The sequence below is a fragment of the Ananas comosus genome, linkage group 12 (assembly GCF_001540865.1).
Source record: "Ananas comosus cultivar F153 linkage group 12, ASM154086v1, whole genome shotgun sequence".
NCBI lineage: Eukaryota > Viridiplantae > Streptophyta > Magnoliopsida > Poales > Bromeliaceae > Ananas > Ananas comosus.
The window spans coordinates 12,437,361-12,453,163 of record NC_033632.1 but is presented as its reverse complement, the minus strand read 5'-3'; the positions used below and the strand labels follow the sequence as shown (position 1 = coordinate 12,453,163).

Below are 15,803 nucleotides of genomic sequence, written 5' to 3'. Positions count from 1 at the left end.
ATGATCTATAACATATATAGATATATATATATATTTTTTTCTTTTTTTTTGCATGAAAGAATACTACGATTTTGAACGTCTATCGTTTAAGCTGGAGCTTTGGAGGGTACTTAAATGATCCCGATATGGAATCTGACCATAAAATCTCGGAGAACCTGATTTAAAAAATATAAATTAACTTTATTTATCGGATATACTGTTAATTCTAATCTAACAAAAACTATCATACCACTTATGTTATCATAAAATTAATTATGCTTGTTATATCAGTATCAGAACAGAGGACGATTTTTGTCAAGATTAATATATATTTTTGATTTTAATAAAAAGAATTTAATTAAAATAGGGGACAATATTAGCTGTGAAATTGAAAAAATCGGTATAAAAAAAATATAGGGATATGGTGGAAATAAATGATGCAATTAATTAATTATTAATTATTATTCCTATTTTTTTTTTCAGTCCCTGTAACTGTTTTTTCGAGTTGCCGCCACGGCCGCAAATTGACCTCGCCTACCCCCGACATTCCGAGTCAACAAATCCCAAACGAGCGTCGGTGGCGGGGGTATTTTCGTCAAATCATAATTTAAAACCCGTTCACCCAAGCTCACGTTTCGATTTATTTATTTATTTTTTTCACTTTCACCCCTCCAATTTTTCTATTTTATAAAATAGTTAAGTCGTCGTCTTCGTCCCCCACTCCTCTATACACAATGCGACTACTCAGATATTTCGCGAAAAAGAGGGGGGAAAAAGAGAAAAAGAGAAAAAGATCCATCGCATTCGCCATTGCGTTTTGGAATCGAAGAGGTGGGATATCCACATCGCTGGATTTTGTCCTTGTTTTTGATCCCTCCTATTTTTTCGTGGAGTCGCTTTAAATTTGTTTAATTCGGAGTTTCGGTTACTGAATTTTAGGGTTTTTGGGAAGCGTTTCGTCTCCCATTTTCGGGGATCGCAACTTCCAGTTGAGGTCGCCTATTTGTGGATCGTCGAGTTCTATGTTCTTCATTTGATTTTGTNTTTTTTTTTTTTTTTTTTGGTTTTTTACTATTGCTTGTGGCGTTATATCACTCTATTTTAACGACGGAATTTATGATTGTGTGCTGTAATTTGTCCCAATTTTAAGTTGAAACTGCTGAAACTTGAGATTTTGATGGTGTTGATGCGAAAAGAAGCTACTGAATTGTACTTATTTTTAGTTAAATATACGATCTTTGATCTGAGAAGGCACGGTAATGCGTTGTTACGAAGGGTGATATCCATCACGTTGTTTTCAAAATGACAAATTGGTGTCATTGTCATGAACTGCGATTTTTTTGTTGTGAACTACAGCTCGACCCTTTTGTACTAAAGATCCAAATTTGTGGTCTCTACACTTCTAATCCGTTCAAAATAGACCAAAAAACCAAAAAAAAAAAAGGTTGCAAGGTCACTGTTTTGGCTTATTAAATCAGGTTGTGGTTCTATTTGTGCAGGGATTTTAATGGGGTGGATACAAATACTACATAAATGCTACAATTGAGGGTTCATTAAGGAAATGAAAGGAGTGTCATGGAGTTTGATCATAGGGGTCACAATTGGGGTAGTTATAGGGGTACTTTTGGCTATCATTGCAGTGCTCTGCATTAGCTTCCATAAAAGGCGGCAGCAGATTGGGAGTAGCAGCGCGCGGAGGGCTTCGATGATTCCGATTCGCGCTAATGGCTTCGATAACTGTTCGGAGGTTTCGGGCTCAACCAACCGTCCAGATTCGCCGAGGGTTGCTGACGAAGAACGGGGATCGTCTCTTTTTCTCGAAGGACCCAAGAGGAAGAATGCAGTCTCAGTTTCTGGGATACCCAAATATTCGTATAAGTATGATCGGCAATTTCGCCTGTTCTTGCTATATTACATTAGTTAAGTTTATATTTATTGATTGCTTATGCTGTTATAGCTTTCTTTACAATTTCAAGGTAACCTTTTCTATTTACAAGTTTTTCTCCATTTTCTGAAGTCTTAGCATATCAGCCAAACTCAGTTTATTGTCTACCTGGTTCGAGAAATCATACTTTATTGGTTAGCATATCCAGCTTTTTCCATATGTAAGACCATTAGAATATTTAGAGAAGGATTAGAGAAACATGGTTTAGCGGCTGCAGTCAGGGGAAAAAAAAAGGGAACAAGTATTCAAGGAAAATGGAGAAACCAGAAAATTTGTGTTTGTCGGATATCTTCGAAGATATCTGATGATTCTTCTCTGTTTATTACGTAACACTTTTGGGACAGTCAGACAATATATTAATTGGAGGATAATGCTTTAGTATTCATAATCTGATTTCAAGTTGCTTGGTTATATTCTAAAATCTGATCGTTACTAAACTACTACACTCCTATACCTTTTTTTATGTGATTCTTAACTTTATCTCGTTCTGGTTTGAGTTCTCGAACCGGCAATCTGCATCATTAATGAGTCTTCACTATCAGGGATTTGCAGAAAGCAACCAGCAATTTTACGACGCTGATCGGTCAAGGAGCATTTGGTTCAGTTTATAACGCTCACTTGTCTACTGGCGAGATACTGGCAGTTAAAGTGCTTGCCAATAATTCTAAGCAAGGCGAGAAAGAGTTCCAAACGGAGGTTTATTGCATTAAACCTTAATTTTAAGTATCTATTTAGCTAGGTTTAAATTTTTGCGAGTCTTCTCTATAAATATTCTTGGTTTTTTTTGGGTCCTACTTCTGGGAAGATTACATCACAGGAATCTTGTAAATTTGGTGGGCTATTGTGCTGAAAAAGGGCAACATATTCTATTATATGTCTACATGACTAATGGGAGCCTTGCTTCTCACTTGTATGGTATGTGTTGGTTGCATTTTTTTTTTCTTTTTCATTTTTTTATATCTGAATGTTATGTTGAACACTGTACTGCATCTTGCAAAGATTTGACTGTATGTCTCAGACAAACATATTTGAAAGAGAGAGAGAGAGAGAGAGAGAGAGAGAGAGAGAGAGAGAGAGCGCTAAATGTTTGACAAGGCGGCTTGTATTTCTTCTGTATTTTGACATTAAGGGCTTGTTTGGTTCATCCATTTTGGGTATGGAATGGGAATCGGTTTGATCAAATCCGGTTAATTTTGTTTGGTTTGCATGAATCGGTTTGGGATTCTTATTCCGAACTGGAATGGAAATGGCCGATTAGCCTTCAACTTGATTCCGGTCTTCTAGCCTGGATTGAGATTTCATTCCGGAAGCCCACTAAGTTCTCGAAGCCCATGTGACCATCTCACCTTCCTTCTCTTCACCCTTTTCTCATCAGAAAAAAAATAAAAAAAAAAACCTATCATCTCTCAAAATCCTATTCCTAACCCACATCAATAAAAGTTTTTAAAAATAAATTTGATATTTTTTTTGGAAAACTTATTAGAGAATAGTATTATATTTTTCATAAATTTTAAATAATATAAATTTATATTTGAGAGTAAAATTAGTATTATAGTATCCTATAATTTTTTTAGTTTATACGAACCAAACAATGAAATGTGAATAACTCATTCCAATTCCTAATCCACAAATAAACCAAACGTCTTGGGGCAGTGGGCCATTTCAATTACCATTCTAATTCATTCCCATTCCATTATCCATTTCAATTCCACCCTTGAACCAAACAAGCCCTAAGAGTGATAACAGATCTGCAATAGAATCAACAATCTGTAATAGATAATTTATGAATGAATGATGGCGTCTCAAGGTATATAGCAGATGAGTGAATTCTAGAACTAGGCTTTTGTTCTTTATTGTGTCACTGACATATGTATTAATGATTCAGGTGAAAATCGTAAACCGTTGAGCTGGGATCTGAGGGTCCGTATAGCTCTGGATGTCGCAAGAGGTTTGGAGTACCTTCATGATGGAGTAAGATCTCATATTGCTTATTTGGTCAGTCTAACTTAATGTAGTTCTTTCAATTTAATTTAATTTAATTTCTGTTTGTTGTCTTATCCTTTAATGCAGGCTACCCCACCAGTAGTGCATCGTGACATCAAATCTGCAAATATATTGTTGGATCATTCCATGAGAGCTAGAGTATGTTACCCTTTCACCCTTTCTAGTATCAGATAATTGGCTCAAAGAAGTTATCATTTCTCCTTAGAACTTCACTGCAAAAAAAATGTTTCACTTTTTTTTTTTGATTGTTTTGCATGCTAAAAGTATCAATGGCAGTAGGGTACTAGAATTGTTTTATCAGGATTTTGCAGTATGAGTTCAGACAATGCCAAACCTACATATTCTAAATCAATTATCTCATAATTTGTGGAATGATTACTCATTTATTGTTTTGTCTTACTGAATTGCAATGATAAATTATGCGTCAATGACATTCTGTTTACCATTCCTCCTTTCCCATAAACAGAATGAAATGCAATATATTTTTCTTTTTTCTGTTTCATCTGTTATCCTTTTTTTTTTTTTTTTCTCTCGAGTAATGTTGTTGATAATTATCATCTCTTTCTCAGCAAGATTTATTTTATGTAATGAGAATATATATTTTTTTATCTATGGCTTAGGTTGCTGACTTTGGCCTATCGAGAGAGGAAATGGTTACTCGTGGTGCATCTAATATTAGGGGGACTTATGGCTATCTCGACCCCGAGTATGTATCATCAAGGTCATTCACAAAGAAGAGTGATGTGTACAGCTACGGCGTTTTGCTTTTCGAATTGATTGCTGGTAGAAACCCACAACAGGGTCTCATGGAATATGTCGAGCTGGTAAGAACTTCTTCCCTTCACATTTTCATTTTTTTTACTTTTATCTATTCAGTTTATCTTTTTAGCTAGCAATTTATATTAGTGGTATGGAACTTGGTAAAAGAAGGGCAATTTAGCATGTTGAAAGTTGGTTAGAAAACGTTTAGTACTACTTGTTTAGGAGCTTACGATATGGTTGAAAGGAGAAAACTTATTATTCAAACGAGCGCATCTCGCTTGGTTTATTTTTAATTAGATTGCCATTCAGGATGATTAACTTTAAGTCGCAACAATAACTCGTTCTTCCACGTAAAACTGATCACAAAACTGAATTATCATGAACTGGCTTTCTATAAATCCATTCTATAAATCCACAAAATCTCATAATTCACTAAACAAGTCTTGTTCCTGCAATCATCGTAGCTCTCAACTTGTCTGATTACAAGTGTTTTTTTTTTTTTTTTTCGAGAGAAGTCTGATTACAAGTGTTCGGTCCTTGAAGTTTGATCCAAAATTCAATTTCGACTTCGAGTTGCAGTTGTAACAATCTTATCTCTGAAGTTTGATTTGATTTCAATTTAGTCCACAATCTTTCACTTTAAAAGTTTGCTCCGAACTTCGACCATATTTTAGTTTTGCTCCTATAACACAAAATTTAACAAATGTAGTCCTGATTTGGCACACTTTTAAGATGATAGATTAATAGGACTTAACTGTTATCAGGGACTAGATTGTTACAATTGAAGCTATAATGTCGATGGCGAAATAAAGGTCAAAACTTCAGGAGCTAAGCTTGAAATGAATCCGACATTTCAATATACGGAACTGTTTGCTGATGGTAACCTGTGAAACTAGGCTGCAATAAATGCCGATGGACAAGTCGGGTGGGAGGAAATCGTGGATTCCCGACTGGACGGTGCATTCGATGTCGACGAGCTCAACGACATTGCAGCAGTCGCATACAAATGTGTGAGTAAAGTTTCACGGAAACGGCCTTCAATGCGCGATGTCGTCCAAGCACTCTCCCGCGTCATCAAAGAAAGCCAAATCCGAAAGCATCATAGGAAGAGTCCGTCAGACGTTCAGTCTTCGGCGTCAGAACACCGCAGAGAGGAATCGATTGACTCTGCATCTGATTTCGCAGATGTTTAATTTGTTTTTTCTTTATATATATATATATATATATATATTGAGATTTTTTTTTTGGTCTTTTCACTGTAGCTTTGATTGTAACAAGTAATTTCTGGGAGGGAAATAGGTTTTTGTAGTGTTGGTGCTGATAATTTGTTTGGGTCACTTAAAAAAAAAAGGTCCCATGAATTTTACTTTGTAATATTTGTTTCTGTTTTTAATTTTTTTTGGCTCTCTTTTTTGTTTTCATTTTTATTATTTATTTATTTATTTATTTATTTTTGCATTTGATAATTAGCCCCCCAATCTAAATTTTTTTCCAGAATTTTTGTTATATTTATTTAAGTTATTTTTTTAAGGTAATTTGAGAATTTATTATAATTAACGACTACAGCAGTGATTGGCTGATAAAAATCAATTACTAATTCCATTAGTTTATAAGACTACTTAGAACCATCAATTTAGTAGACTCATTATTGTATTTAACAAAATATCTGATTTAGTCTATTAAAATAATAAAATGTAGTCCATTACTGGTTCATTCCTACAATTTTTCTTTTTTCAAAAAACATACAAAATCCTATAATTTTTTTTAATTTTTTTTTGTACTACTCAAAGACACTAATATTTAAATTTAATAGCTATTTTAGTCTTATAGTTCATCAAAATGGTGTTGTTCGTGACAATAAAAAAGGAAAAAAAAAATTAAAATATAAATACTTCTATACATTTTTTGCGAAAATATTTTTGCTACTCAAAGACTCTAATATTTGAATTTAATAGCCCTTTTAGGTTTTAGCCTTACAATAGTTCATCAAAATGATGCTATTCATGACAACAAAAAAGAAAAAAAAATTTTGCAAAAAAATAATTTTTGCTACTCAAAGACTCAAATATTTGAATTTAATAGCTATTTAATCTTACTATAGTTCACCAAAATGATGCTATTCGTAACAACAAAAAAGAAAAAAAATAATTTTTTTAAAAAATATACATACTCCTATAAATTTTTTGCAAAATTTTTTTTGCTAATCAAAGACTCTAATATTTGAAGTTAATAGCTATTTGAGCCTTACTATAGTTCACCAAAATGATGTTGCTCCCGATAACAAAAAAAAAAAAAAAAATTTCAAAAACAATATACAAACTCCTATAAATATTTTGCACAAAAATTTTTGCTACTCAATGACTGTAATATTTAAATTTAATAGTTATTTTAGACTTACTATAGGACAATAAAAAGGAAAAAAGAAATTTTTAAAAAAATATACATACTCCGATAAATGTTTTGCAAAAGAATTTTTGTTACTCAAAGACTCTAATATTTGAATTTAAAAGCTATTTTAGTCTTACTATAGTTAACCAAAATGGTACTGTTTGTGACAATAAAAAAGTAATTTTTAAAAAAATAAATACACCTATTTTTGCAAAAAAAATTTTGCTACTCAAAGAGACTAAGAATAGCTATTTTAGCCCTACTATAGTTCACAAAAATAGTATTGTTTTTTACAACAAAAAAGGAAAAAAAAATTCAGCAAAAAAATAATTTTTGCTACTCAAAGCCTCTAATATTTGAATTTAATAGCGATTTTAGCCTTATATAGTTCATCAAAATGGCGTTGTTTGTGACAAAAAATAAAAAAATAAAAAATACATACTCCTATAAATTTTTTGCAAAAAATTTTTTGCTAATCAAAGAGTTTAATATTTGAATTTAATAGCTATTTTAGCCTTACTGTATTTCACCAAAATAATGCTGCTCGTGACAGCAAAAAAGAAAAATATAATTTTTTAAAAATATATACATACCCCTATAAATTTTTTGCACAAAATTTGCTATTCAAAGCCTCTAATATTTGAATTTAATAGCGATTTTAGCCTTACTATAGTTCATCAAGATGGCGGTGTTCGTGACAAAAAAAAAAAAAAAAAAAAAAAAAAAAAAAAAAAAACATACTCCTATAAATTTTTTGCAAAATTTTTTTTGCTAATTTGTTACACCCCAATAATCCCATATCGAATAGCAATGAGGATGTGATTGGGTATATAAGAGATTTAGACACTAGTAATAATAACTGCACTTAAATATTTTGGGCCGGTGTTTGGGCTCAATGAGTTATTATTGCTAGTGGGCTGAGCCGTTACATTTGGTATCAGAGCCAGTTCACCAGCCGGAAATGTGTGACGAGTTTCGATTGAGCCAGGGTCTGAAAGACAAAGTGATAGGCTATGCAGGCTATGCTGGAGTGTGAATGACAAGGTGGCCTGCTATGCTAGGGTTTAGATGATAAGGTTAGCGAGACGAGTCTCACATCGCCTGGTGATCTTGGGCTGTGTGTGTGACACACCCCAATAATCCCATATTGGATAGGAATGGAGATGTGATTAGGTATATAAGAGACTTAGACGCAAACAATAATAACTGGGTTTAAGCATTTTGGGCTGGTGGTTGGGCCCAACGAGTTATTGTTGCTAGTGGCCTGAGTCAAAGACTTTAAGGGCATGTTTGGTTTGTAGTCGGAATCGAAATTGGAATCGGAATCAAAATAAGCAGGAATCGAAATCGAAATGACTCATTACCTAATTCTGTTTGGTTTATCACCTGAATCGGAATCGGAATAAATCATTCCCATTATCGGTGTTTGGTTCAGGTGAATATAAAAATTGTAATCAAATTAATATACTAACATTATCTTTATAATATATTAATTAAAATTCAAATTAAATATTAAATATTAAAAATTTACATCAAAATTTTGAAATAATGTCAAAATTTTAAATATATTTTGTTTAAAAAAATTAAACTTTGAAGTTAAGTGGATAATTCAAAATATGAAACTAAAATTTTGATTTATTCAAATTCAAACTTAAAATTACAATTTAAATTTTAATTTGAATCCATATATTTAATTTAAGTTTGAAATAAAATTTGAATAAAACTTTATATAAATTAAAATTTAATTTAAATTCAAATTAATAAGTTAGATTCGAAATACTTGATTAAATTTTAATTTTTAATTTAAGTTCAAATTAAAATTTAAAATTATATATTTAATTTTTAAATTTTAACTCATATTTTAATTAAAAAAATTGAAAAAATAAATTTAATCCGAATAAATGTCCATTCCGTCGGGATTCAATTTCCAATCCGGCCTAGCCTTCTAAGCCGGATTGAAAAAAGAGATGATTGGGGGATTCCCATTCCACTCGGGAATCGGAATCGGAATGAGACTCCTGCTTACCAAACACCCACAAAGGGATTTACCCATTCCAATTCCGATTCCAGGGTGAAAAAGAAGCGAACCAAACACACCCTAATATTTGAATTTAATAGCTATTTTAGCCTTATTATATTTCACCAAAATAATGTTGTTCGTGACAACAAAAAAGAAAAAATATAATTTTTTAAAAATATATACATACCCCTATAAATTTTTTGCACAAAAATTTCTGCTATTCAAAGACTCTGAGATTTGAATTTAATAGCTATTATAGACTTACTATAGTTCACTAAAAATGATACTGTTCGTAAGAACAAAAAGAAAAAAAAAGTTTTAAAAAAATATACATACTCCTATAATTTTTTTGGAAAAAATATTTTGTTACTTAAAGACTCTAATATTTGATTTTATTAGCTATTTTAGCTTACTATAGTTCACCAAAATGGTGTTGTTCGTGACTTAAAAAAAGAAAAAAAAATTTAAAATATACATACACCTATTTTTGCAAAAAATCTTTTGCTACTCAAAAACTCTAAGAATAGCTATTTTAGCCTTACTATAGTTAACCAAAATAGTGTTGTTCTTGACAATAAAAAAGGAAAAAAAAAATTTGCAAAAAAATAATTTTTGCTACTTATAGACACTAATATTTAAATTTAATAGTTATTTTAGTCTTACTATAGTTCATCAAAATGGCGCTGTTCGTGTGAACAAAAAATAAAAAAATTAAAAATATATATATACATGCTCCTGTAAATTTTTTGCAAAAAAAATTTTAATAATCAAAGACTCTAATATTTGAATTTAATAGCTATTTTAGCCATTCTATAGTTCACCAAAATGGTGCTGTTCGTGACAACAAAAAAGAAATATTTGTTTTTTAAATATACATACTCCTATTTTTACAAAAAAAATTTTGCTACGGAAAGACTCTAAGAATAACTATTTTAGCCTTACTATAGTTTATCAAAATAGTGTTGTTCTCGACAACAAAAAAGAAAAACAAATTTTTTTTGCAAAAAATTTTTTGCTAATTAAAGACTCTAATATTTGAATTTAATTAGCCTTACTATAGTTCTCTAAAATAATGTTGTTCGCGACAACAAAAAATATATATATAATTTTTTTAAAAAATATACACAACCCCCCACCCCTCCCCCCCTATAAATTTTTTGCACAAAAATTTTTGCTATTTAAAGACTTTAATATTTGAATTTAATAGCAATTATAGACTTACTATAGTTCACCGAAAATTGTACTGTTCGTGAGAACAGAAAGAAAAAAAAAAACATAGTCCTATAAATTTTTTGCAAAAATTGTTTTGTTACTTAAAAACTCTAATATTTGATTTTAATAGCTATTTTAGCTTATTATAGTTCACCAAAATGGTGTTGTTTGTGACAACAAAAAAAAAAAAAAAATTAAAATATACATACACCTATTTTTGCAAAAAAACTTTTGCTACTCAAAGACTCTAAGAATGGCTATTTTATCTTAATATAGTTCACCAAAACATTGTTGTGCCTGGCAACAAAAAAGGAAAAAAAATTTTGCAAAAAAAATTTTTTTTTTCTACTCAAAGACTCTAATATTTTAATTTAATAGCTATTTTAGCCATAGTGTAGTTGATCAAAATGGTGCTGATCGTGACAAAAAAAAAAATAAAAAATAAAAAATATGCATACTCCTATAAATTTTTTGCAAAAATTTTTTTGCTCTAATATTTGAATTTAATAGTTATTTTAGCCTTACTACAGTTCACCAAAATAATGCTGTCTGTGACAACAAAATAGAAAAATATAATTTTTTAACAAATATACATACCCCTATAAGTTTTTTGCACAAAAATTTTTGCTATTCAAAGACTCTAATATTTGAATTTAGGGAAAACTTCAAAAACCCCCCCTGTGGTTTCATGCATTCTCACTTTAGTACCCTGTGGTTTAAAACGTATCAATTTGCCCCCCCTGTGGTTTCGTTTTTATCTTTTCAGAAGCTTTTTCGTTAATATTTCGTTAAATTATATACAAAAAACTTCAGATAACCATCTATGTTTATCGAATATTCACTTTAGTATCCTTTAATTTTAATTTTGTCACTGATTTAAGAAAAAAAAAATAATAAAATTGATAACAAAAAGAGAAAAATGAAACCACAGGGGGGCAAATTGATACGTTTTAAACCACAGGGTATGAAAGTGAGAATGCATGAAACCACAGGGGGGGTNAAAAAAATTATAAAAATATACATACACCTATTTTTGCAAAAAGACTTTTGCTATTCAAAGACTCTAAGAATAGTCATTTTAGCTTTACTATAGTTCACCAAAATAATGCTGTTCATGACAAGAAAAAAGGAAAATACTCAATGACTTTAATATTTGAATTTAATAGTTATTTTAGCCTTGCTATAGTTCATCAAAATGGAGCTGCTTGTTACGACAGAAAAAAATAATTTAAAAAAAAATATACATACACTTATAATTTTTTTGCAAAAAAATTTTTGCTAATCAAAGACTAATATTTGAATTTAATAGCTATTTTAGCCTTACTACAGTTCACCAAAATGATGCTGTCCATGACAACAAAATAGAAAAATATAATTTTTTTAAAAAATATACATACCACTATATTTTTTGCACAAAAATTTTTCATACTAAAGACTCTAATATTTAAATTTAATAATTATTTTAGACTTACTATGTGTCACCAAAATGGAGCTGTTTGTGACAATAAAAAGAAAAAAAAATTAAAAAAATATATATACTCTCATAAATGTTTCGCAAAAAAATTTTTATTACCAAAGACTCTAATGTTTGAATTAAAAAGCTATTTTAGCCTTATTATAGTTTACCAGAATGGTGCTGTTCGTGACAACAAAAAAGGAAAAAAAAATTTAAATGTACATACTCCTATTTTGGCAAAAAAAATTTTGCTATTCAAAAACTCTAAGAATCGCTATTTTAGCCTTATTATAGTTCACCAAAATAGTGTTGTTCTTGACAACAAAAAGGAAAAAAAAAATTTTGCAAAAAAATAATTTTTGCTACTCAAATACTCTAATATTTGAATTTAATAGCTATTTTAGTCTTATTGTAGTTCATCAAAATAGCGTTGTTCCTGACAACAAAAAAAAATAATTTTTCAAAAAATATATACATACTCCTATAAATTTTTTGCAAATTTTTTTTTGCTAATCAAAGACTCTAATATTTGAATTTAATAGCTATTTTAGCCTTACTACAGTTCACCAAAATGATGCTGTCCGTGACAATAAAATAGAAAAATATAATTTTTTGAAAAATATACATACCCGTATATTTTTTGCACAAAAATTTTTCCTACTCAAAGACTCTAATATTTGTATTTAATAATTATTTTAGATTTACTATAGATCACCAAAATGGAGCTGTTCCTAACAATAAAAAGGAAAAAAGAAATTTTTTTAAAAATATACGTACCCTGATAAATATTTTGCAAAAAAAAATTTATTATAAAAAACTCTAATATTTGAATTTAAAAGCTATCTTAGATTTACTATATTTCACCAAAATAATGATGTTAGTGACAACCAAAAAGGAAAAAAAAATTTTAAAATATACATACTCCTATTTTTGCGAAAAAAAATTTGCTACTCAAACACTCTAAGAATAGCTATTTTAGTCTTACTATAGTTTACTAAAATAGCTATTTGAGGGATATATTTAGAATTAGGTATAGGTGAGGGGTCTATGCGCATATTTGCGAAGAAGTCGAGCGTTATCATCTCCGAACGCTTGGGGAGTAGCGAGCGAGGCGAAGGAGAACGAAGGAAGAAGACGACGACGACGACGAAGATGGCGACGATAATGGCGCTCCAGAGCTCCATGGCGGGGCTCTCCATCTCCAACTCCATCTCCAACTCCTTCTTCGGCCTCCGCCTCTCCCCCTTCCTCCCCTCCTCCCCTTCCTCGGTCAGCTTCTCTCTCTCCCCCTCTCCCTCTCCCCTTCTCCGTATGGTTCCCATTTTGAGCTCCGGAGCGATGGGTATGGCTCGGTTTGTAGTTTTGAGCGGATTTTGTCATCGGGGTTCTCTCGTTTTACCACTATCATGGGTAAAGCCGAGGGCTTTTCGATTGGGTTCTTGGGTTTTCGCCCCCCATTTTGACGAGAAATGTGTTCATGGAAGAATAAAGTTGCTTCCTTTTGCGATTTTGATCGGGTTATATTAAAAATTTCTTGTGATTGTAGAAGAATGGTTGAGGAAATTATACAGAACATGTTTTTTAAAAAAAAAATAAAAAATTGGGTTTGGGTTAGTGTAAATGCAAATTTTCTGCTTCTAATTGTACCTGGTAGTTGATACACTGCGGAGCTTTCGAATGCCCGAAGTTCGCCATTTTTTCGATTTCGAATTCTTTTGCGTGTTTGGGCCTAAAATGCCTGAGAATTTTGAGCAGTTGATGAAGCTGGTGCTTTCAAAAGTGCCCAAAATGTGTAGATGTATGCTGAGGAATTCGTCGGCAATGTATCAAAATTGCGGCCTTTGGCCTTCTCTTTCTCTCTTTCGTGTGCTGCATTACCCTCAGGAATGCTGCAAAATATGTTTTGTTATGATCTATGATAAACTAGAGCTTATGCCTTCCCTTAGTAGAATTGGATAGAGTGGCTGCGACACGCACTGTTTTCTTCAGAAAAGCTAAGCAAGAGGTATTCTGGATTTGGATTTTTCTGGTTATACTTCTCAATTAGTATTCGTGGTGATAAAAAAAAAGCAAAATAAATGCCAATATAATTGTTTGAATCTTCTCACTTTAGCACTAGGAATCCGTGGGGTATCGGTTTTAGTCTTATCACTGTAAGGGATATCGATTTCCTAACAACATATCCGACCCAAATGCAGTCGAGGATTTCAATGTCGAATGAGTTGACTCCTGGTTTGAAGTTTTGAGAATCTGGTGCTCGCATGTTAGACTCAATATATCGATTTTCTTAATGGTTTAGAGTGCCAATGGCACCATTTCTGGTTTTCTTTTGTTGATTGCATTTCCAAACATCTCAGATTCAAGACATGGAATGCATGCTGCTGCTTCTTTTCTGTATATATATATTTTTTTAACTTCATAACTTGCTATCATTTTAGTTCAAAAGTTTTCAAGTTTTTGCAAAGTGTAAAAAGAATGTCCCTTCCTTTTTCTTTTTGTAACTTCAATAACTGCAAAATGGCAAAGTATTTCTCAAGTAAAATGAAGATAACCTAAATTGGAATAACAATTCTCCTAACCTAGGTTCATGATACATAGAATATCTATTTGGATCATACAACTAGGAATTCTTGCACTTTTCTTTCAGAAAAATCATTGACAAAATTATTATGCTGATTCTCGCTTGTATTAGTACATGATCATCTGTTTATCTATTCATCTGTTCCCTTGTTCTTCGTCTGAAAGTTCTAATGCCTGTGATTTTGGCATGCAGATCAAAATTCTGGACAAACCATGTGCCATAGTAATGAAGGTCAGTACATTTCTTCCGTTCTGCATTCGATAAGCTAGTAATAATTTCTGAATCATATTTGCTCCTCAGTATATATACAATGAATCATCGATCGGCATGCATGTAGTTGGACGCGTGCATCAACGTATTGAACTGGCCTATGATATTGTGGAAATCTTGTCTTCCTTTCGCAGCTTAAGCGATGGGAGCGCAAGGAATGCAAGCCCAACAGCCTCCCGGTGTTGCATAAGATGCACGTTAAAGTTGGTGACACAGTAAAGATTATCGCGGGCCGCGAAAAGGGTAAAGTTGGAGAAATTACTCAAATTTTCAGGCATAACAGCACTGTGATTGTCAAGGACATGAACTTGAAGACCAAGCACATGAAAAGCAGAGAACAAGGAGAGCCAGGTCAAATTGTAAAGGTAGGGGATCTTCTAGTCTTCCAGTTAAATTGCAGGAACATCCCAGTATTTATATCATAAGATATTCTCTTTACACCTAACCTATATATGTTGCTGTAAACTATATAAGATTTCATCACTTCTCCTTGTTCCATTCGACAAAATCTATGACCTTGCACATATGTTAGTAGAAGTTAACTATATGTTTCGAAGTTTCAGGGACGGAGGTGTTAAGACTACGATATGTAAAGAGAGTTTTCCTGCATTTCAATAGAGTCATAACTAGAAACTCAATGAGATTCCAAAAGAATACTTGTGCGATTAACTTCTTTTTTTTCCTGCGAACAGATTGAAGCAGCTATTCACAGCTCGAATGTGATGCTGTACTCGAAAGAACAGCAGGTAGCAAGCAGAGTGGGGCATAAAATTCTCGAGGACGGCACAAGAGTTCGCTATCTCATTAAGACCGGCGAAGTAATCGACAGTGCAGAAAATTGGAAAAAGGTGATCAAGGAAAGAACGAAGGCGAAGGAGTAATCACACTTAACATGAAGCAGATTGTCTGAATTGCATATAGTTCCATGTTTCTGTTTTTCTCCTCTTTATGTTCGACGAATTTGTTTCAGATGTATTTTATGCTTTACATTACAATTTTGATTCATATCAGCATGCATATATCACCAATTTAAGGCTCTCTAGGGTATTTTATTTATTCCATCCTATATATGGAAGTGAAGCCTATTTTCTTTTGCAAATGTGAATTGGATGCCACAAGATGCCTTTTATTTTGTCAGTTTTTTCGTCCAATCTTGTGATTGAGTGATTGATTGCCCCATTAGCAT

General features: G+C 31.8%; 2 protein-coding genes across 4 annotated transcripts in view; both read left to right on the top strand.

Annotated features, from left to right (window-relative positions):
• The window catches only part of LOC109718861 (calcium/calmodulin-regulated receptor-like kinase 1), a 14,423-nt gene extending 8,312 nt beyond the window's left edge, over positions 1 to 6,111 (top strand). Inside the window, exons 1-8 of one of the 3 annotated variants that reach the window (XM_020245307.1) lie at positions 412 to 810; positions 1,479 to 1,857; positions 2,467 to 2,620; positions 2,713 to 2,839; positions 3,810 to 3,895; positions 3,995 to 4,066; positions 4,549 to 4,752; positions 5,587 to 6,111. In XM_020245307.1, the coding sequence (XP_020100896.1) occupies positions 1,541 to 1,857; positions 2,467 to 2,620; positions 2,713 to 2,839; positions 3,810 to 3,895; positions 3,995 to 4,066; positions 4,549 to 4,752; positions 5,587 to 5,883 (1,257 nt within the window). In that variant the 5' untranslated portion in view covers positions 412 to 810; positions 1,479 to 1,540 and the 3' untranslated portion in view covers positions 5,884 to 6,111. Of the gene's footprint in view, positions 1 to 411; positions 811 to 835; positions 974 to 1,478; positions 1,858 to 2,466; positions 2,621 to 2,712; positions 2,840 to 3,809; positions 3,896 to 3,994; positions 4,067 to 4,548; positions 4,753 to 5,586 lie in introns of those variants that run through there. The other 2 variants (XM_020245308.1, XM_020245309.1) reach the window with 2 other exon arrangements.
• Positions 12,827 to 15,754, top strand: LOC109718862 (50S ribosomal protein L24, chloroplastic). The gene is made up of 4 exons (XM_020245311.1): positions 12,827 to 13,035; positions 14,540 to 14,578; positions 14,752 to 14,982; positions 15,310 to 15,754. Exons 1-4 carry the CDS (start codon positions 12,919 to 12,921, stop codon positions 15,496 to 15,498), a joined length of 576 nt encoding a protein of 191 aa, XP_020100900.1. The 5' UTR covers positions 12,827 to 12,918; the 3' UTR covers positions 15,499 to 15,754.

What these genes read in the sequence shown, in the direction of transcription:
- LOC109718862 (XM_020245311.1), top strand. Translation starts at nt 12,919, where the DNA reads ATGGCGACGATAATGGCGCTCCAGAGCTCCATGGCGGGGCTCTCCATC. An exon ending in CATGTGCCATAGTAATGAAG is followed by an intron (nt 14,579 to 14,751) that starts GTCAGTACATTT and finishes TTCCTTTCGCAG; the next exon opens with CTTAAGCGATGGGAGCGCAA. An exon ending in AGCCAGGTCAAATTGTAAAG is followed by an intron (nt 14,983 to 15,309) that starts GTAGGGGATCTT and finishes TCCTGCGAACAG; the next exon opens with ATTGAAGCAGCTATTCACAG.